The 22,245-nt window shown below is 34.1% G+C and overlaps 1 protein-coding gene across 1 annotated transcript; it reads right to left on the minus strand.

Moving 5' to 3' along the window:
- Positions 1-5,383: 5,383 nt before the first annotated feature.
- LOC147794783 (uncharacterized) lies at positions 5,384-5,824 on the minus strand. Its single transcript, XM_087123761.1, has one exon. It carries the CDS (start codon positions 5,822-5,824, stop codon positions 5,384-5,386), a length of 441 nt encoding a protein of 146 aa, XP_086979887.1.
- Positions 5,825-22,245: the final 16,421 nt, after the last annotated feature.

Consider the following 22,245-nt stretch of genomic DNA (forward strand, 5'->3'; position numbering starts at 1 on the left):
ATAGAACGTTATGTTAGGTTTCTTAAATTGTGTGTATACAGCATGATATGAATGACATGAAATTACGATAAATGGCATGAAATATAACCCCGTTAGAATTATGAATGATTCGAGAACTTAAGAATGAGAAATAATATGATATAAATGATGAATGATATCTGAAACGATATGAAAAATGATATGATATGTACATAATGCTAGCGGGGTTGTATTAAAGGATAATGAAAAAGAAAAAGTTTTGGGACCTCATGCATTATGTGTGCTCATGCATTTGGGGGGATACCCCTAACCCATCACGAGGGTACGGATGCGTACATCCAATGGCAGGACAATGATCTTATGCTTTGCATAGCGCTGTCGTGACGGTTACTAGTTCTAACGGGTTCCGGCATAAAGGGCTCCTAAAGTATGCCCACTGGATAAGGAAAGTGACCCAACGGTGTGCGAACTAGTGGTGAGCCCATACTCGCACGTATGGGCTGTGTGTAGAGTATATGGTACACGTCCAAAATTACCCGTTAGGACAGAACCGTAGGGAAAACGAAATGAAAGATAGGTCTCATCATCTCATTGCATGTGATTGTTGCATTTAACCCCAATAGTGGGGTCACTTACTGAGTATTTCTTTACATACTCGAGTCATGTGCTACTACATTTTTCAGGTTAAGGCAAGGCATTCCTGTACGGCTGACGACAGCATCGCAACTCGAGACCATGACACATGCATACGATAGTGGTATTTATTTTCTTAGACTTAGGCTAGAATATGATGTTTTTAACTTAAACTCTTATTCATGTTATTTAGTCTTTGGTTGTGTCGTTTTAAAGATGTTTTCGAAACATGTAAGTCCATGGTTGTGTTTTAAGATAAAGGTTATGTTTTCTGAAATTTTAATGAAGTCTTCCGCATTCAATGTTTTTTGTACGTATATAGTATCGACCTTAAATTAAGTAGAAAATTTCGGATCGTTACAGTGGGTCTTGGGTCGTGGCTGACGGATTAGGTCGTAACTGGGCTTACAGGTTTTGGGCTGAAGCGACTGGGCCGCGGGAGTTGTCGGGTGTTGGGCTTACCTACGGTTGGTGGGTTCGGTTCGAGTCGCGGGATCCGGCCCTCGGGTCGGACTTCGTCTTCTTCATCGGTTGCCTACGTGTTTTTTCGGCAACCTTTCTATCTCCTCTTTAACGTTGTTCCGACGTCCTTCTTCCCTCCTTTTTCCTCCGTTCCCGAGTCTCTTCCTCCCCCTAACTCCATTTTTGGTATTAGTTTTGTTCGTAAAACTCCCGGATCTGGAAGGGTTCGAAAATGTGACGTTCCATCTCCCTTGCCAACGATGTTCAACGTATAGGACTCGTCTAAACATACCCCTGATATGTGTAAAAGGCTTTGGGATTACTTTTGTTGCGTAAAATGGAGGTTTTGGCGTCAATTTTGTATGGTTTGGCCTCGCTGGAGTTTCGTCGGATTTTCTCTGTCCTCTTCGTTTTCTTTATTTTTTTTTCCTTCTTTGCAGGTGTTCTGGGGTGGCTGAAGGTCGGGATCGAGTTTCCATGGCATCCCCGCCTTCGGCCGCCCTTTGTGGGTCGTGTGCGACTGAAAACTCCGGTGTTCGCCGGAGTTTTTGGTTCTGCCAACGACTCCGTTTTTTTTTTTTTATCCGTTACATTACCTACCCCTAAAAAGAACTTTCGTCCTCCAAAGTCTCGAACTTCTGGATCAACTCGGGATATTTTTCCTTTATTTCCTCCTCTCGTTCCCACGTACCTTCCTCGATTTGGTGATTACGCCACAATACCTTAACGACACCTATGTTTCTATTACGTAAGGCTTTCACTTCTCGGGATAGGATTTTAATCGATTTCTCCTGATAACTTAAATCTTCCTCGATTTTGAGAGGTTTGTAGCCTATTACGTGCGTAGGGTTTGAAATATATTTCCTTAACATGGACACATGAAATACATCGTGTACGCTTGAGAGTGAAGGTGGTTAAACTAGTTTGTAAGCTACCGAACCTACTCTTTCTAAAATTTCGAACGGTCTGATAAATCGGGGGCTTAGCTTCCCCTTTCGTCCAAATCTTAGAATGCCTTTCATAGGAGCTACTGTTAGGAACACTGGGTCTCCCTCTTCGAACTCTAAATTCCTACGCCTAACGTCAGCGTAGCTCTTTTGCCTACTCTGTGCGGTGCGCATCCTTACTCTAATTTCTATACTGCCTCGTTGGTGATTCAGACCAGCTTGGGTCCTACTAGTTCTCGTTCTCCTACTTCGTCCCAGCACAATGGGGATCTACACCGTTTTCAATACAACGCTTCAAAGGGTGCCATCCCGATGGTTGCTTGGAAACTATTGTTGTATGAGAATTCCATTAAGTGTAGTTTAGCGTCCCAACTCCCTGTGAAATCTATAACACATGCCAGAGGCATGTCTTCCAGGATTTGGTTTAATCATTCCGTTTGGCCATCAGTTTGTGGGTGAAAGGAGGTGCTAAAGTCGAGGCGGGTACCCAACGCTTTTTGGAGTCCGCGCCAAAAGGCCGACGTGAAACGCGGGTCCCGATCCGACACAATAGACACCGAAACTCCATGCAACCTCACAATTTCTTTAACATACAATTGAGCCCAGTTGTCAAATGTATATGTTGCCTTACTTGGCAGGAAATGAGCCGACTTTGTCAAACGATCGACAACCACCCAAACTACAGTGTAGCCCTTTGGTGTTTTGGGTAGGCCTACTATGAAATCCATAGCAATGTTTTCCCATTTCTATTCTGGTATGCTTAGAGGATGTAGTAACCCGGCGGTTGCCTAGGGGCTTTTACTTGTTGGCATACTAGACACTTACTCACGTACTCCGCGATATTCTTTTTCATACTTCGCCACCAGAAATGTTATTTCAAGTCTTGATACATCTTTGTTCCACCTGGATGTATCGAGAAGGGTGAGTTGTGTGCCTCAGTTAGGATTTCGTTCTTTATTTCACTGACCGGTGGGACACATAAATGCCCTTGACATAATAGTCCGTCATCTGTTGACTTAGAAAACCCGTCCACTGGGCCTGTTTTCAACTGGTTTAGGATTTTGTTTAGGCTTGGGTCCTCACGTTGTGAGTGAGTCTATGATCCTTTGTCTGAGCGTGGGACGCACTGTCAGTCGGGCTATTTGAGCTGCCACCTCTTTCGTTACTACCGCTATGTCAGCTCGTTCGAAATCAGTTCGCACTCGTTGATCCCTCGTGATGAGGCCGACGAGTGTACTGCTTTTCGACTTAGTGCATCAGCGACTACGTTTGGGTAGGATAGTTTTTCTCATAATTCTTTAGTTGGCGTGACGCATACGCGACCACCTTGCCCTGTTGCATCAGTACACAACCCAACCCCTTTTTGGATGCATCACTGTAAATCACGTATCCCACCGAACTTTCTAGAACCGTGAGCACTGGGGCGGACACCAGTCTTTGTTTTAGTTCTTGAAAGCTGGCCTCACAAGAATCGTCTCAAACGAAGGGTACACCTTTTTTTTTGTCAATTGGGTGAGAGGTGTGACTATTCTAGCAAAGTCTTTAACAAACCTTCAATAGTAACCCGCCAATCCCAAGAAACTTCGTATTTCAATGTCCGTAGTTGGGTGTTTCCATTTCGTGACAGCTTCTATTTTGTTGGGATCAACTAAGATTCCGTCTTTGGACACTACGTGCCCCAAAAATGAAAACTGTCGTAGCCAAAATTCGCACTTGGAGAATTTGGCATACAACTTGTTCTCCCTTAAGATAGTTACGGCTTTGCGAAGGTGCTCTTGGTGTTCTAGGTCTGTTTTTTAGTATATTAGGATGTCGTCTATGAACACGATCACAAACGAGTCTAAGCATTCCTTAAATACTCGGTTCATTAATTCCATGAATACCGCTGGGGCATTAGTGAGACCAAAAGACATTACCACAAACTTATAGTGGCCATATCTGGTTCGAAAGGCTGTTTTCGGTATATCTTCATTTTTAATCTTAATTTGATGCGGGGTAATGGGTATTTGTTCTTTAGCATCCTCTTGTTTAATTCCCTATAATCAATGCATAGACGCATAGAGCCGTCTTTCTTTTTGACAAACAACACTGGCGCTCCCCAAAGGGATACGCTAGGTCGAATGAACCCTTTATCTAATAGGTCTTGCAGTTGTGATTTAAGTTCTTTTAGTTCTGCTGGTGCCATGCGATACGGGGCCTTAGAGATGGGTCTCGTTCCTGGCTCCAGTTCTATTCCAAAGTCTACCTCTAACAGTGGAGGGATTCCCGGGAGGTCCTCTAGGAAGACATCTATAAATTTGTTTACAATGGGTACTGTGTCTATTGGTTTTTCCTTTCCTTTTGTGTTTACTGCACAGGCTAAAAACGCTCACCCCCCTTGTTGTACCAGGCGTCTCGCTTTCATCATCGATATTATTTTTGGGGTGGTACCTGTGAAGGTTCCTTTAAACTTAAAGGTAAGTCCGTTTGGAGGTGTGAATATCACCTCTTTCTTATGGCAGTCTATGCTAGCAAAGTTTTCGGCTAGCCAGTCCATTCCTAGTATGACGTCAAAATCCATCATATCCACTACTTTTGAAGTCTACGTGGATGGTTTATCCAACTATTACCACTTGTCCGTCTTTTACCCTATTTTTCGTCACTAGGTCTACCCTTGCTAGGGTACCGACCGACAATATATGCATTAAGAGTTCTACTATGAACCCTGCTTGTTTAACAAATGGTAAAGAAACAAACGAATGGGTAGAACCAGAATCAAACAATGTCAATGCAAAGTGTCCTAGTATAGAAAGTGTACCTGTCACCACGGTGCTAGACGTTCCTGCCTCTTTACTGGTGGTTGTATATGCGCTGGTCTATGGGTGGGTTTGTATGGTGGGTTCTCGAATGACCGGTCCTCTAAGGGGTTCCCTTGAATTTCCTGCGCTCCTTGTAGGGCAAGTTCTGGCCGAGTGACCTACATGACCGCAGATATAACACATACCTGAGCCTGTCAAACATCTCCCAACATGTTGTTTTCCACAGTCGTGGCACAAGGGCTTCTCCGGTGTTAGGTATTGGGCTATTGGCGGTGAGCAGGTGGCCTATTCTGATATCGAGGTCTCTAGAGCAGTGGTTGGAATTCTGTGGTTCCGACCTCGACAGGGCGTTTCTTCCCTGTGACAATCGTCGGCTCCGGTTTTTTTCTCCTCCGGAGGTTCCTCTAGGGACTTGAGCATCCATAGGGCCTCTTCATAAGTTGTTGGGTTAAAAGCCTCCAACATGCGGCGGGTCTTCGGGTTCAACCCCACCACAAATTTCTCCATCTATTTCTCTTCTGTGTCAGCTAATGACGGTGCAAACCTTCTTAATCTCATGGACTCCTAATCAAACTGATCCACCGTGCGATCTCCTTGGGTTAAGTGATTAAACTCTTGTTGTTTCTTTATACGGGTTTCCTTTGGATAATAATACTTCAGAAAGGCTTCCTTAAATGTTTCCAACGTTGTAATCCCCTCACTCGGGTTGATACTCTGTTTATTGTCCGACCACCACACTTCTGCATCTTTTTGTAATACATACGCCGCACACGCCACCTTATGTTCATCAGGGCATATCATTGATTCAAAGGTCGTTTCCATGTTTGCAATCCACATATGAGCCGCTGTGGGATCTTCCTTTGAACCGACAAATGGATGGGGGTTATAGCGTCTGAAATCCTTTAACCAACTCGCACCCCTGTCCGGTTGCGGGTTGTTGGCCGGTTGTATAGCTATCGCATCCACTGGTAGCATGTCCGCCGCATTGGCTGGTTGCGTGGCCATTGCCGCGACTTGTTGTGTAGCTAACAACGTGGCCTGTTGTGTGGTTAGCATTGTTTGCATTGTCGTTTGGAGTGATTCCAATATTAACCTTGTGGCGGGGTCTAACTCGGGCTGTGGTGCAGCTTGAAGAGGTGGTGCGTATTCAGGAGGGGGTACAGCTTGTGGGGGAGGTGCATATTCAGGAGGTGGTACGGTTTGTGGGGGAGTTGCATGTTCAGGAGGTGGTACAAACGCATAGCGTCGAGTAGTCGACCCTTCTTGGGAAGAGTTTCTTTCGGCTTCTCTTCTTCTCCCTCTTCTAATGGGAGGTCGTCCTCTCCCGAACCTCTTCTACGTCCTCGGTGCGGCATGGTTCTAGAAACCAAGAAAATGATTCTAACTAAGTTTATGATTTACTTATAACATTCCCTACATTCCACCGTATAATTCAGATAAAAGAAAACATAAATATCATAACGTAAAGACATGCATTAACACCAGATCACATCACAACACAAAATCATACAGTATCTATACACATACTCTAGGACGGAAGGGTTTGTTTAAAAGGGAAGCTTTAGTCGGATATGATAAGAATATATAATATACACATACTAGGACGGAAGGGTTTGTTTAAAAGGGAAGCTTTAGTTGGATATGATATGGAATATTTTTCTAAGGTTGTTTAAAAGGGCAAGCTTTAGTCGGATATGATATGGAATATTTTTCTGTATATCTTAGAATATACTATGGAATATTTTTCTATATATCTTAGAATATACTATTCTATATATAATAGAGATACCCTAGGATAGAAGGATTCGACCCTCTGAATAGCGGGACCAAAACTTGTTGCCTTACCACTTGGCCACGCTCCATTTATATTCACCACTAATAAACACTAATATTCGTAGTGGTTGGTCATCAATTCCAGTACAAAGATTTATTGAAATAATCATATTGTTGCTCGGATTTTGATACGTTTATAGATTCAATTAAACTCAATTTATTGATCATTACATATAATTCTCTAAAACCTCGAGTTCATATTGGTCATGGGTTGAGAACGGGAATTAAATTTTCTGAAACCTAATTTAGTGTTGTTCCTCAGCTCAGTGGTAGATGGGTCATAGGTTCGAATCATACTTGGGGAGATTTGATTCATAAGGCAATTTATAAGATTTTAAGGTACAGCTTGAAGTATATTTTGTATTCATCATGAAAAATAATTTTAATTTTAAAAATGTAAAATAATACTTTTTTATTCAAAAGGTAAAATAACTAACACTTTCTGATTCATAGGCAATTTATAACTAATACTTTTTTATTCATAGGGCAATTTATAAGATTGTAAGGTATAACTAATACTTTCTGATTCATAGGGCAATTTATAACTAATACTCTTTTATTCATAGGGCAATTTACAAGATTGTAAGGTACAGCTTGAAGCTTGAATTATATTGTGTATTGATCATAAAAAATAAAAAATTTTAATTTTAATTTTTAAAACATAAAATAAATCTTAATATAAGTATGAAAATTTATAAGATTGTAAGGTATAGCTTGATACTTGTATTGATCATAAAAAATAAAAAATTTTAATTTTAATTTTTAAAACATAAAATAAATCTTAATATAAATATGAAAATACATGTATAATAAAAGAATAACTAATACTTACTATATTTTTTTTAAAACGTAAAATAAATCTTAATATAAATATGTAATTTTAATTTTAAAAATGTAATTTTTAAAACATAAAATAAATCTTAATATAAATATGAAAATTTATAAGATTGTAAGGTATAGCTTGATACTTGTATTGATCATAAAAAATAAAAAATTTTAATTTTAATTTTTAAAACATAAAATAAATCTTAATATAAATATGAAAATACATGTATAATAAAAGAATAACTAATACTTACTATATTTTTTTTAAAACGTAAAATAAATCTTAATATAAATATGTAATTTTAATTTTAAAAATGTAATTTTTAAAACATAAAATAAATCTTAATATAAATATGAAAATTTATAAGATTGTAAGTTATAGCTTGATACTTGTATTGATCATAAAAAATAAAAAATTTTAATTTTAATTTTTAAAACATAAAATAAATCTTAATATAAATATGAAAATACATGTATAATAAAAGAATAACTAATACTTACTATATTTTTTTTAAAACGTAAAATAAATCTTAATATAAATATGTAATTTTAATTTTAAAAATGTAAATTTTAAAAATGTAAAATAACTAATACTTTTTTATTCATAGGCAATTTATAACTAATACTTTTTTTCATAGGGCAATTTATAAGATTGTAAGGTACAGCTTGAAGTATTGTGTATTGATCATAAAAAATAAAAAATTTTAATTTTAATTTTTAAAACATAAAATAAATCTTAATATAAATATGAAAATACATGTATAATAAAAGAATAACTTATACTTACTATATCTTTTTTAAAACGTAAAATAAATCTTAATATAAATATGAAAATACATGTATAATAGAAAAATAACTAATACTTATTAATAAAAAAATGTTATATTGAAGCTCATAAAAATTACCTAAAATAATATTAATTATTTTTGTTTAAGTCTTTTATCTAAAACCAGAAATGTAAAATAAATCTTAATATAAATATGAACTACATCTTTTTTTATTTCGAATTTCGAACTAGAATAAAAATGTTACGTTGAACCAGATAAAAAATACCTTAAATAATTAGTAAAATAAATCTTAATATAAATATGAAAATAAATGTATAATAAAAGAATAACTAATCCTTAATCTATCCTTTTTTGTTTCGAACTAAATAAAAAATATTATGTTCGAACCTGATAAAAAACACCTAAAATAATTAGTAAAATAAATCTTAATATAAATATGAAAATACATGTATAATAAAAGAATAACTAATGCTTACTACATCTCTTTGGATTTCGAATTAAATAAAAAATATTATGTTCGAACCTGATAAAAAACACCTAAAACTACATCTCTTTTTATTTCGAACTCGAATAAAAATGTTATACTGAAGTCCATAAAAAATACCTAAAATAATATTAATTTTGTTTAAGTATGATTTTGGTCTATATAGAAGGCCTAACCGGGTCTTACTAACAAAAAAAATATATATTTATAAACTAGTCCATATTTAACGACATTTATTAAAATTGCTTACTAATCTTTTTTATTTCGAAGTAGAATAAAAATGTTAGGTTGAAGCTAATAAAAAATACCTAAAATAATATTAATTATTTTGTTTAAGTATTATTTCGGTCTACCTTTTATCTAATACCGGTAAAATAAATCTTAATATAAATATGAAAATACATGTATAATAAAAGAATAACTAATACTTACTCCATCTTTTTTGATTTCGAATTAAATAAAAAATATTATGTTCGAACCTGATAAAAAACACCTAAAACTACATCTCTTTTTATTTCGAACTCGAATAAAAATGTTATACTGAAGTCCATAAAAAATACCTAAAATAATATTAATTTTGTTTAAGTATGATTTTGGTCTATATAGAAGGCCTAACCGGGTCTTACTAACAAAAAAAATATATATTTATAAACTAGTCCATATTGAACGACATTTATTAAAATTGCTTACTAATCTTTTTTATTTCGAAGTAGAATAAAAATGTTAGGTGAAAGCTAATAAAAAATACCTAAAATAATATTAATTATTTTGTTTAAATATTATTTTGATCTACCTTTTATCTAAGACCGGTAAAATAAATCTTAATATAAATATGAAAATACATGAGCTATTCACCCATCAATTGGGTGATGCTTTCATCCGCTGGCAATACCACTTGCTGTGGAACGGCCCACAGTGGGTTGTGGCTTACTTGCTGTGAAAATACATGTATAATAAAACAATAACTAATACTTACTCCATCTTTTTTTTATATTGAACTAAATAAAAAATATTATGTTTGAGCCTCATAAAAAATACTTAAAATAATTAGTAAAATAAATCTGAATATAAATATGAAAATATATGTATAATAAAAGAATAACTAATACTTACTACATCTTTTTTTATTTCGAACTAGAATAAAAATGTTATGCTAAGGCTGATAAAAAATACCTAAACTAATATTCATTATTTTGTTTAAATATAATTTTGATCTACCTTTTATCAGTAAAATAAATCTTAATATAAATATGAAAATACATGTATAATAAAAGAATAACTAATACTTATGATTTCGAAAAATATTATGTTGAAGCTGATAAAAAAATATCTAAAATAATATTAATTTTTTTTTGTTTAAGTATTATTTTGGTTTACCTTTTAATTTTATTTGAGGTAAATCTCACCATTATTGTTTTTCTTTTTTTTATGCAGTAACTTACTCCGTAGGATGTGTTGAAGAGAGATATTGTTGGAAGGAATTGAAAGTTAGTGGAGAGAAGTGGGGAAATGTTTTTTTTTTATTTAATTAATTAATTAATTTTTTATTATTATTATTTTAACTATTTTTTTATAATTTTTTTGAGCTATTATATCTATTGGATATGGATCATGTTTAGAAAATATAAATATAAATATTTTTAACTATATAAATCTTAATTTATATATATATATATTTATTTATTTATTTATGATTGCGGGAGCAGAAAACAGTTTTGGAAAGTTTGTCCTTACTAAGAGTAAAATGGAACACATGAATTTCGATGATGAATTTTATCAGGACGTTCACTATAATATCACTAAGAAGAAAGACATGAAATATTTTCGTGTCATTGAAGAATATGATGTGATTGTTTTAACTCGCTCGCTATATCCATTTTGTGTTCTTTCCTCCTCTCCTTAATATATTTGTGCTTATATATATTTATAGCTCGATATTTTATGTACTTTTTAGATTTAACAAATAATGATGATAACAATTTACTCAAAATCTTTTTTACTATTTAACAGTCTTTCTTTGATTGGTTTGATAACAACATTTTTTTACTTTCTATTAGAATTAAACAAAAAAAAAAAAAAACTTTTTTTCTAATTTTTTATTGTTGGATACCATAATATTTGTATATGACAATCATTTATATTAATATATTTTTACTTACCTTCCCATGTCTTCCATCTCCCCGTCCTTTTCCCTCACCCTCACAGATTCTTAATAATCTAATATTTTTCTTTAATCATTATCATCTTTTTCATAAGTTAATTAAAACGGTATATCAACTAAATTTAGTTTTAATATCGGCATCCACCTATTCAATACCATAATATATTTCCTACTATGGTAAATCTCATGTTTAACCATAATATTTTATTTATTAATAGAGTTTTATGGTAATTACATTTGTAAACTTTTTTTTAGCTGATTAGTCATTCTTATACCAATCTATTGGTTGTTCCTTAATGTTTGAGTTTAGGATTTCAATATCTATTTATTTTGAGTTTAGGATTTTAATATCTACCTTTAAGTGTGCGGATAAAACTCTGCCATTAAAAAAATACATAAGTTATATTATATGAAGAAAAAAAAAAATGATGTATATGTTGAATTGAAAATTTTTTAGTGTATGAGTTTTAAAAGAAAAATATATGATTTCCTTGCAATTCCCTCTAGGATAAGAAAACCTATAAGAGTTTGAAGTATATTTTTGTATTTACTCTTATAAACGATGTTATAAAATAATTCAATAGAGCTATTATGACCCACTTTGATTTAAAGAAAAAAATATATAATTTATTTATTAAAATGTAAAATAAATCTTAATACAAATATAAAAATAGATGTGTAATAAAAGAATAACTAATTTGTACTACATATTAATTGATTTCGAACTAAAGTAAAAATATTATGTTGACGCCGATAAAAAATACATAAAATAATATTGTACAATGATTATTTATCTAAGGCCTAATCTGGTCGTACTAACAAAAAAAATATATATATATCTATAAACAGTCAATATTTAAATAATTAAGCTAGCAATTCATTTATCAAAATTTTAGAAAAAAATATTATTTATCCATTTTTATCCTAAAAGTTTAACTTATTGTAATTTCTTCCCAACTTTAAAAAAAAAAAATTATAATATGTACCTTATATTAAAAGAAAATTTAATTAAAAAATAATTTATATAGAGTCTACCTTTAATTTATATGACTTTAAATAAGAGAACGAATCTTTTAAATATTATTAAATTATATCAACAAAATTTAGTTCTAATTTCAAAAAAAAAAAAAAAATAGAGTATAATACTTACTACATCTTTTAAATATTATTAAATTACTAATTCATGAGTATATCAACGAAATTTAGTTTTAACATATGCATCCACCAATTCAATACCATAATGTTACTTCTTAAATCTATTAAAATAATAATATTTAACTATAATATTTTATTTATAAATAGAGTTGTACTGACCTTTTGTAAAAAAAATTAGCTCCTTAGTATTCTTATACACCTCTTATTGATTGTTAGTTAATGTTTAAGTTTAGGATTTCACTATCTCATCTTAAGTTTAGGTTTTTAATATCTACCTTTATATGTGCTGATCAAACTCTACCGTTAATAAAAATACATTAGTTATATTATATGAAAAAAATAAAATAGGTATATATTAAATTAAAAAAAGTTATAAAAAAAATAGGGAGGTATATGTTAAATTAAAAAATTTTGAGTTGAGGTGTTTGAAAGGAAATCATTTCTTTGCAATCCTCTCTATCAAGATTGTAATCCTTTTCTTGTTAATTATTTATTAGATAAGATCCGCTTTTAGCATTCTTTTGGAGCTATAATTGTCGGATTAGGATCAACAATTTATAAGATGTTAAGTTTGAAGTATATTTTTGTATTAACTCTTATAAACGTTGTAAAGTGATTCAATAACATCAATGGCTGCTATGAACAAAAAAAAAAATTAATTAAAACAAAAAAACATAATTTATTTATTATAATGTAAAAATAAATTTTAATATAAATATGAAAATACATGTATAATAAAAGAATAACTAATATTTACTGCATTTCTTTGATTTCGAACTAAAGTAAAAATGTTAGTTGATACCCCTAACAAATAACTAAAATAATATTAATTATTTTGTTTAAGTTTATTTGGTCTAACGTCTTACTAACAAAAATATATTTATAAACCAGTCAATATTCAAGTAAAAATGTTAGGTTGACATCCCTAAAAAATAACTAAAATAATATTAATTATTTTGTTTAACTATTATTTTGGTCTACCCTTTTACTAACAAAAATATATTTATAAACCAGTCAATATTCAAGCATGAATAGTGAGACATTTATCAAAATTTGAGAAAAAATATTATATATCAATTTTTATCCTAAAAGTTTAAATTATTAATAATTTCACCCGTCAATATTAAGTAAAAATGTTACGCTGACACCCATAAAAAATAACTAAAATAATATTAATTATTTTGTTTAACTATTATTTTGGTCTACTATCTTATTAACAAAAATATATTTATAAACTAGTCCATATTCCAGCCTAAATAGTGAGACATTTATAAAAAAAATATTATATATCAATTTTTATCCCAAAAGTTTAAATTATTAATAATTTCTTCTGAAGTTAAATTAAAAAGAAAATTATAATATGTAGTTTGTAAATAAGAAAATTTAATTAAAAATAACATAATTTATTTATTAAAATGTAAAAATAAATTTTAATATAAATATGAAAATATATGTATAATAAAAGAATAACTAATACTTACTCCATTTTCATTTGAAACTAAAAGTAAAAATGTTATTATAAAAAAAACAACTAAAATAATATTAATTATTTTGTTTAAGTATTATTTTGGTCTACCTCCTCTAAGGTCTAACTGATTTTACTAACAAAAATATATTTATAAACAAGCCAATATTCAAGCATAGTAAGATATTTATTAATTTTTATCGTAAAAATTTAAATTATTAGTAATTTTCTTGAAGTTAAATTTTTTTTTAAAAAAATATAATAAGTACTTTATAATTAAGAAAATTTAATTAAAAAATAATTTATATGAAGTCAACGTCTAATTAATACGACTTTAGATGAGAGAATGAATTCTTTAAATATTATTAAATTACTATTTCACGAGTATAACAACGAAATTTAGTTGTGATATCTCCGCCAATTCAATACCATAATATATTTCCTAAGAAAGAGAAGGGAGAACGTTCTTTTAAATCTACTGAAATAATAATATTTAACCATAATATTTTATTTATTAATAAAGTTTTAGTGTACTTATGTTTGTAAACTTTTTTTTAGCTCATTAGTCATTCTTATACCACCTGTTATTGGTTGTTCGTTGATGTTTGAGTTTAGGATTTCAATATCGGCTCATATTGAATTTATGTTTTCAATATCTACTTTATGTGTGCTAATCAAACTAACGAAATTTAGTTGTAATATCTGCATCCACCAATTCAATACCATAATATATTTCCTAAAAAAAAAAAAGGAAAGTTACTTGTTAAATCTACTAAAATAATAATGTTTAACAATCATATTTTATTTATTAATAAAGTTTTACCATACTTACATTTGTAAACTTGTTTTTTTTTTTTTTTTTTTTTTTTTTGCTTATTACTCATTCTTATACCACCTGTTAATGTTTGAGTTTAGGATTTCAATATCCGCTTATCTTGAGTTTAGGTTTTTAATATCTACTTTGATGTGTGCTGATCAAACTCTACAATTAATAAAATACATTAGTTATATTAAATGAAAAAACAAAGGTCGTATATGTTAAATTAATTTTTGTTAAATTGGGAATACATGAGAACAGAGTTAAAATGCAACTGATAAAAAAAAAAGAAAAAAGATTTGGGAATTAAAAGCCACAAATTAAATACAGAGTGAAAGGTAAATACAGAGGATAAATATAGAGAGTAGTAAAGGCCATAATAACTTGAAATAGTTGTATCTACTTTTTTATACAACAGTCACCAAGAAAAATAAGATTGTTAATAAAAATATAATTATAGATATATAACATTTCAAGACTTTTAACAATGGACCAATGTAAATTAGAGAAACAACGTTGTAGAGTTCAAACCCGGAACTAATGTCATGGGCTCATATAAGTTGACCCAGATTTCAAAGGACGGAATCAAACTTTCATTAAAGATATATTCGTGACAACGACTTAAGCTAGCCAAGTAAGTGGCTCACCCGTCGTAGGTTACGTGTTATTTGTTGTATGTTGGCACGTGCCCGTGGATTTGCACGTGTCATTAAATTGTATGCTAGATTATTGTGCTTAAGTACGTAGTCATGTGAACATGAATGTATGCTATGTATGCTGTTTAGTCTGATGTGATGTGTAATGCATGTGACGATATGTTGTTCTTGATTGGTTATGGTATGATTGTATGGAATGTTTGAATGTAGACAGCATGAATTGTATGACAGACATGGTAAACTGTCTGGAATCATAACCCCGATAGGGATATGTATGAAATGTGAATTGAAAAATGAGAATGACATGAAGCATGGAACGTGACAGGGGGGGTTATGTTCATTAATGATAAATGTAGAAGTAGGGGGGATCTCATGCATTATGTGTGTTCATGCATCTGGGGGGATACCCCTATCCCATCACGAGGGTACGGACGCGTACATCCAATGGTAGGACAACGATCGTTATGCTTTGCATAGTGCTGCCGTGATGGTTACTAGTTTTAACAGGTCCCGACATAAGGGGCTCCCAGAGTATGCCCACCGGATAAGGAAAGTGGTCCACCGGTGTGCGAATTAGCTGGTGAGCCCATACTCGCATGTATGGGCTGTGTGTAGAGTATATGGTACATGTCCACGATTACCCGTTAGGACAGCACCGTAAGGAAAACGAAACGAAACGAAATATAGGTTCTATCATTTCATTGCATGTGATTGTTGCATAACCCTGATAGGGGGTCACTTACTGAGTATTCTAGAAATACTCAAGCCATGTGCTACTACATTTTTCAGGTTAAGGCAAGACATTCCTGTACGGCTGACGACGGTATCGCAACTCGTGACCATGGCACATGCATAGGGTAGTGGTATTTGTTTTCTTAGACTTAGGCTAGACTAGGATGTTTTTAACTTATAACTCTTATTCATTTTATTTAGTCTTTTGTTGTGTTGTTTTAAAGATGTTTTCGAAACACGTAAGTCCATGGCTGTGTTTTAAGATAAATGTTATGTTTTATGAAATTTTAATGAAGTCTTCCGCATTCAATGTTTATGGTACGTATACAGTAGCGACCTTAAATTAAGTAGAAAATTTCGGGTCGTTACACTCAAGTCCTTATTCTTGACTTGGGGTTCTTATCTTGATCTATCGTGAGGACCTCTGTCCTTGGATTCTAAAACCTTTGTTTTCCTTTGGACTTTAGTACCATGGTTCTACGTTCTTGTCCTTAGAACTAGAATCTTTATCCATGTTCTAGACCTTGATCTTTCTCTTGTTCTTGGTTTTTATTTTGTTCTTGATTCGTTCTCCAAGACACTCCCTAGGTGATAAGCGCCAACAATGCTAGATTTTGTAAAGTTAGAGGTGTTTCTAGAATCCTTGCAAACTTTCACAAAGAAAACTAACTTAACGAATTGATTCCAACCAAGAACTGGTTAGGAGATTAATAACTCTTAGATCAAACTTGAAATCTATGATGGTTACTCTTAGATTCCAAGACGACTCAATCCAGAATTAACTTGATCGGAACTAATCTAATGAATCATTTAAACATCAAACCTAAATCAAGGTTTGAAAAAACAAAAAAACACCAAAAAGGTATGAAGAAAAAGTTTTGTTTGTATTTCATAATTGATTCTCAATATCAATATTACATGCCTTTAAATAGGCCAAAAAGTAACCTAAACAAACTTCAACTACCAATAAAAGCTGGTAAATACAAACCGAAGAAAATAAGGCAGGACATAAATTGTCTTAATGGGTAGTTCAACTACCAAAGACAAAAGTCTTCTAATCACTTTCCAATGTCAAGTGAAGTTTGTTGCCACTCCATTATTTTTTGATTTGATAGGCTAATGCTATAAAGATTTTTTCTCTCAAAAGTCTTTGTTTCAACTTGTACATTAGCTAGCCTTTGAAGATGCAATGTATAGGCCTCTTGAATCTTCTTAACCTTACTTCTTGTAATCGGTCCTTTCGGTACCTGTAAAGGGTCAGTAGTTGAATTCAGATCATCCCCTTTTTTTAAAGAATTTGTCCTCAAATCAAGTTCATTCCCTACATCAAATGGAGTCAAATCAGCCACGTTAAAAGTAGAACGTACATTGTACTCACATGTGAGATCTAGCTTGTATGCATTGTCATTGATCTGCCCTAGTACTTGAAAATGACCATCTCCTCTTGGTTGAAGTTTAGATTTTCTCTTATTTGGAAACTTTTCCTTTTGTAGATGAACCCAAACCCCGTCACCTTATTTAAAAATCAATTTCTTTCTTCCTTAGTTCTTGGGAGTAACTAGTTATTTTATTTTATTTTTGTTTCAACTCTTTCTTTTATGTCTTTGTGATATTTTTTTTTTAAGTATTCGGCTCTTGAAGAAGCTGCAAACATATTAGGTAGCAAAGGTGATAAATCCAGAGGAGTTAAAGGATTACTTTTGTTGCGTAAAATGGAGGTTTAGACGTCGATTTCATAGGGTTTGGCATCGCTGGAGTTTCGTCGGATTTCCACTGTCTTCTTCGTTTTCCCTTATCGTTTTTTCTTCTTTGTAGGTGTCTTGGGGTGGCTGAATGTCGGGATCAAGTTTCCTTGGCGACCCAGACTTCGGCCGCCCTTTGTGGGAACGAAAACTCCGGCGAACGCCGGAGTTTTCGGACTTGCTGACGACTCCATTTTTTTTCTCGATCTGTTACATTACCTACCCCTAAAAAGAATTTTCGTCCTCGAAAGTCTCGAACTCCTGGATCAACTCGGGATATTTTTCCTTTATTTCCTCCTCTCGTTCCCACTTAGTTTCCTTGATTTGGTAGTTACGCCACAATACCTTAACGAAACCTATGTTTCTATTACGTAAGGCTTTCACTTCTCGGGCTAGGATTTTTGTCGGTTTCTCCTGATAACTTAAATTTTCCTCGATTTCGAGGGGTTTGTAGTCTATTACGTGCGTAGGGTCTACAATATATTTCCATAACATGGACACATGAAATACATCGTGTACACTTGAGAGTGAAGGTGGTAAAGCTAGTTTGTGGCCTACTGAACCTACTCTTTCTAAAATTTCGAACGGTCCGATACATCGGGGGCTTAGTTTCCCCTTTCGTCTGAATCTTAGAATGCCTTTCATAGGAGCTACTTTTAGGAACACTAGGTCTCCCTCGTCGAACTCTAAATTCCTGCGCCTAACGTCGGCGTAACTCTTTTGCCTACTCTGTACGATGCGCATCCTTACTCTAATTTTCTGTATTGCCTCGTTGGTGATGTGGACCAGCTCAGGGGTCCTACTAGTTCTCGTTCTCCTACTTCATCCCAGCATAATGGGGATCTACACCGTTTTCCATACAACGCTTCAAAGGGTGTCATCCCAATGGTTGCTTGGAAACTGTTGTTGTAAGAGAATTCCATTAAGTGTAGTTTAGTGTCCCAACTACCTGTGAAATCCATAACACATGCCCGAAGCATGTCTTCCATGATTTGGTTTAATTGTTTCGTTTGGCCATCATTTTGTGGGTGAAAGGTGGTGCTAAAGTCGAGGTGGGTACCCAACGCTTTTTGGAGTCTGTGCCAAAAGGCCGACGTGAACCACAGGTCCCAATCCGACACAATAGACACCGAAACTCCATGTAACCTCACAATTTCTTTAACATACAATTGAGCCCAGTTGTCTACCGTATATGTTGCCTTACCTAGGAGGAAATGAGCCGACTTTGTCAGACGATCTACAACCCCCCAAATTACTGTGTAGCCCTTTAGTGTTTTGGGTAGGCCTACCAATGAAATCCATACCAATGTTTTCCATTTCCATTATGGTATGCTTAGAGGTTGTAATAGCCTGGCAGTTTTCTACCTAGAAGCTTTTACTTGTTGGCACACCAGACATTTACTCACGTATTTCGCGATATCCTTTTTCATACTTCGCTACCAGAAGTGTTGTTTCAAGTCTTGATACATCTTTGTTCCACCTGGATGTATCAAGAAGGGTGAGTTGTGTGCCTCGGTTAGGATTTCGTTCTCTATTTCCTTGACCGGTGGGACACATAAACGCCCTTGACATAATAGTTCGTCATCTATTGACTTAAAAAAACCGTCCACTAGGCTTGCTTTCAATTAGTTTAGGATTTTGTCTAGGCTTGGGTCCTCAGGTTGTGAGTTTATGATCCTTTGTCTGAGCGTGGGAAGCACTGTCAGTTGGGCTATTTGAGCTACCACCTCTTTGGTTACTACCGCTATGTCAGCTCATTCGAAATCAGTTCACACTCGTGGCTCCCTTGTGATGAGGGCCGACGAGTGTACTGCTTTTTGACTTAGTGCATCAGTGACTACGTTTGCTTTTCCAGGGTGGTATTGGATATCTTGTCGTAATCTTTTACCAGCTCTAGTCATCTACGTTGTCTCATGTTCAATTCTTTTTGTGTGAACAAGTATTTTAAGCTTTTATGGTTCGTATAAATTTGGGTCTTTTCGGCATACAGGTAGTGTCGCCAAATTTTTAACGCGAACACCACTGTCGCCATCTCCAAATCATGAGTAGGATAGTTTTTCTCACAATCCTTAAGTTGGCGTGATGCATACGCAACCACCTTGCACTGTTGCATCACTGTAAATCACGTATCCTACAGAACTTTCTAGAACCGTGAGCACTGGGGCAGACACTAGTCTTTTTTTTAGTTCTTGAAAGCTGGCCTCACAAGTCTCGTTCCAAACGAAGGGTACACCTTTCTTTGTCAATTGGGTGAGAGGCGTGGCTATTTTAGCAAAGTCTTGAACAAACCTTTGATAGTAACCCACCAATTCAAAGAAACTTCGTATCTCGGTGACCATAGTTGGGCGTTTTCATTTCGTGACAACTTCTATCTTGTTGGAATCTACTAAAATTCCGTCTTTAGACACTACGTGCCCCAAAAACGAAACCTGTCGTAGCCAAAATTCGCACTTGGAGAATTTGGCATACAACTTGTTCTCCCTTAAGATAGTTAGGGCTTTGCGAATGTGCTTTTGGTGTTCTAGGTCCGTTTTCGAGTATATGAGGATGTCGTCTATGAACACGATCACAAACAAGTCTAAGCACTCCTTAAATACTTGGTTCATTAATTCCATGAATACTGCTGGGGCATTAGTGAGACCAAAAGACATTACCACAAACTCATAGTGGCCATATCTGGTTCGAAAGGTTGTTTTCGGTATCTCTTCATTTTTAATCTTAATTTGATGGTATCCTGATCGAAGATCTATTTTGGAAAACACTGTCGCCTCTTGAAGTTGGTCAAATAGGTCCTCGATGCGGGGTAATGGGTATTTTTTTCTTTACCGTTCTCTTGTTTAATTCTCTATAATCAATGCATAGACGCATAGAGCTGTCTTTCTTTTTGACAAACAACACTGGCGCTCCCCAAGGGGATATGCTAGGTCGAATGAAGCCTTTATCTAATAGGTCTTGCAGTTGTGATTTAAGTTCTGCTGGTGCCATGCGGTATGGGGCCTTAGAGATGGGTCACATTCCTGGTTCCAATTCTATTCCAAAGTCTACCTCTCACGATGGAGGGATTCCCGGGAGGTCCTCCGGGAAGACGTCTATAAATTCGTTTACTATGGGTACTCTATCTATTGATTTTTCCTTTCCTTTTGTGTTTACTGTACATGCTGGAAACGCCCACCCCCCTTGTTGTACCAGGCGTCTCGCTTTCATCATCGATATTATTTTTGGGGTGGTACCTGTGAAGGTTCCTTTAAACTTAAAGGTAAGTCCGTTTAGAGGTGTGAATATCACCTCTTTCTTATGGCAATCTATGCTAGCAAAGTTTTCGTCTAGCCAGTCCATTCCTAGTATGACGTCAAAATCCGTCATATCCACTACTTTTAAGTCTATGTGGATGGTTTGTCCAGCTATTACCACTTGTCCGTCTTTTACTCTAATTTTCGTAACTAGGTCTACCCCTGCTGGGGTATCAACCGATAATACGTGCATTAAGGGTTCTAACTAAGTTTATGATTTATTTATAACATTCCCTACATTCTATCATATAATTCAGATAAAAGAAAACATAAATATCGTGACGTAAAGACATGCATTGACACCAAATCACATCACAACACAAAATCATACAGTATCATGTCATTCAACATTTAAAGCCAACCACATTAAATATATCAAAAAAATTATACATCTCTCATACTACGTAAGGTGTACCTAACAACAACGGGGCATCGTAATTGGACCGTGGAACATGCCAAGCCTACTTTGTAGGCTAGTCTACAAGATCTATAACCTAGAGCTCTGATACCAACTGTAACGACCATAAATTTTACCTATTTAATCTAAGGTCATTACTATACTTTGACATGCAGAATTTACATTAAATAGGCCCTGATCATAAATGCGACTTACACTTGCCTTTTATTACCTTGTGAAATAGAAAACGATTACAAGAGAAAGAAAAGAAAAAAAACATTATTGAAATAAGGGAAAAAGAACAAAACTGAAATGAATGTCTTACTCTACCCTAAGATTTGTTATGCAAATACAATTCAACCTATGCTAACCTATACTAATGATGCAAACCGAATTCAATCTAGACTACGAAATGGAAAAACAACTATCCTATGCATGTGCCACGGTCCCGGGGTGTATGATGCCGCCGTCGATGTCACATGGGTGCCTTGCCCTTATCTGAAAAGTAAAGTAGCACGAGGCTTGAGTATTACTAGAATACTCAGTAAGTGGCCCCCTATTGGGGTTATGCAGCAAACACATGCAATGATATGATGGGACCTATCTTTTCGTTTCGTTTTTGGTGCTGTCCTAACGGGTAAACTTTGGACGTGTACCATATACTCTACACACAGCCCATACGTGCGAGTATGGGCTCACCAACTAGTTCGCACACCGCTGGGCCACTTTCCTTATCCGGTGGGCATACTCTGGGAGCCCCTTATGCCAGAACCCGTTAGAACTAGTAACCGTCATGGCAGCGCTATGCAAAGCATAACGGTCGTTGTCCTGCCATTGGATGTATGCGTCCGTACCCTCGTGATGGGATAGGGGTATCCCTCAGATGCATGAACACACATAATGCATGAGGTCCCCATTACTTCTACATTTAACATTAATGAACATAACCCCCCTTGTCACGTTCCATGCTTACATGTCATTCTCATTTTCAATTTACGTATCATACATATTTCTATCGGAGTTATGTTTCCAGGCAGTTTACCGTATTTCATGTCATACAATTCATGTTGTTTACATTCAA

The sequence above is a fragment of the Cucurbita pepo genome, chromosome 1 (assembly GCF_057944985.1).
Source record: "Cucurbita pepo subsp. pepo isolate OVF chromosome 1, ASM5794498v1, whole genome shotgun sequence".
In the NCBI taxonomy this organism is placed as follows: Eukaryota; Viridiplantae; Streptophyta; class Magnoliopsida; order Cucurbitales; family Cucurbitaceae; genus Cucurbita; species Cucurbita pepo.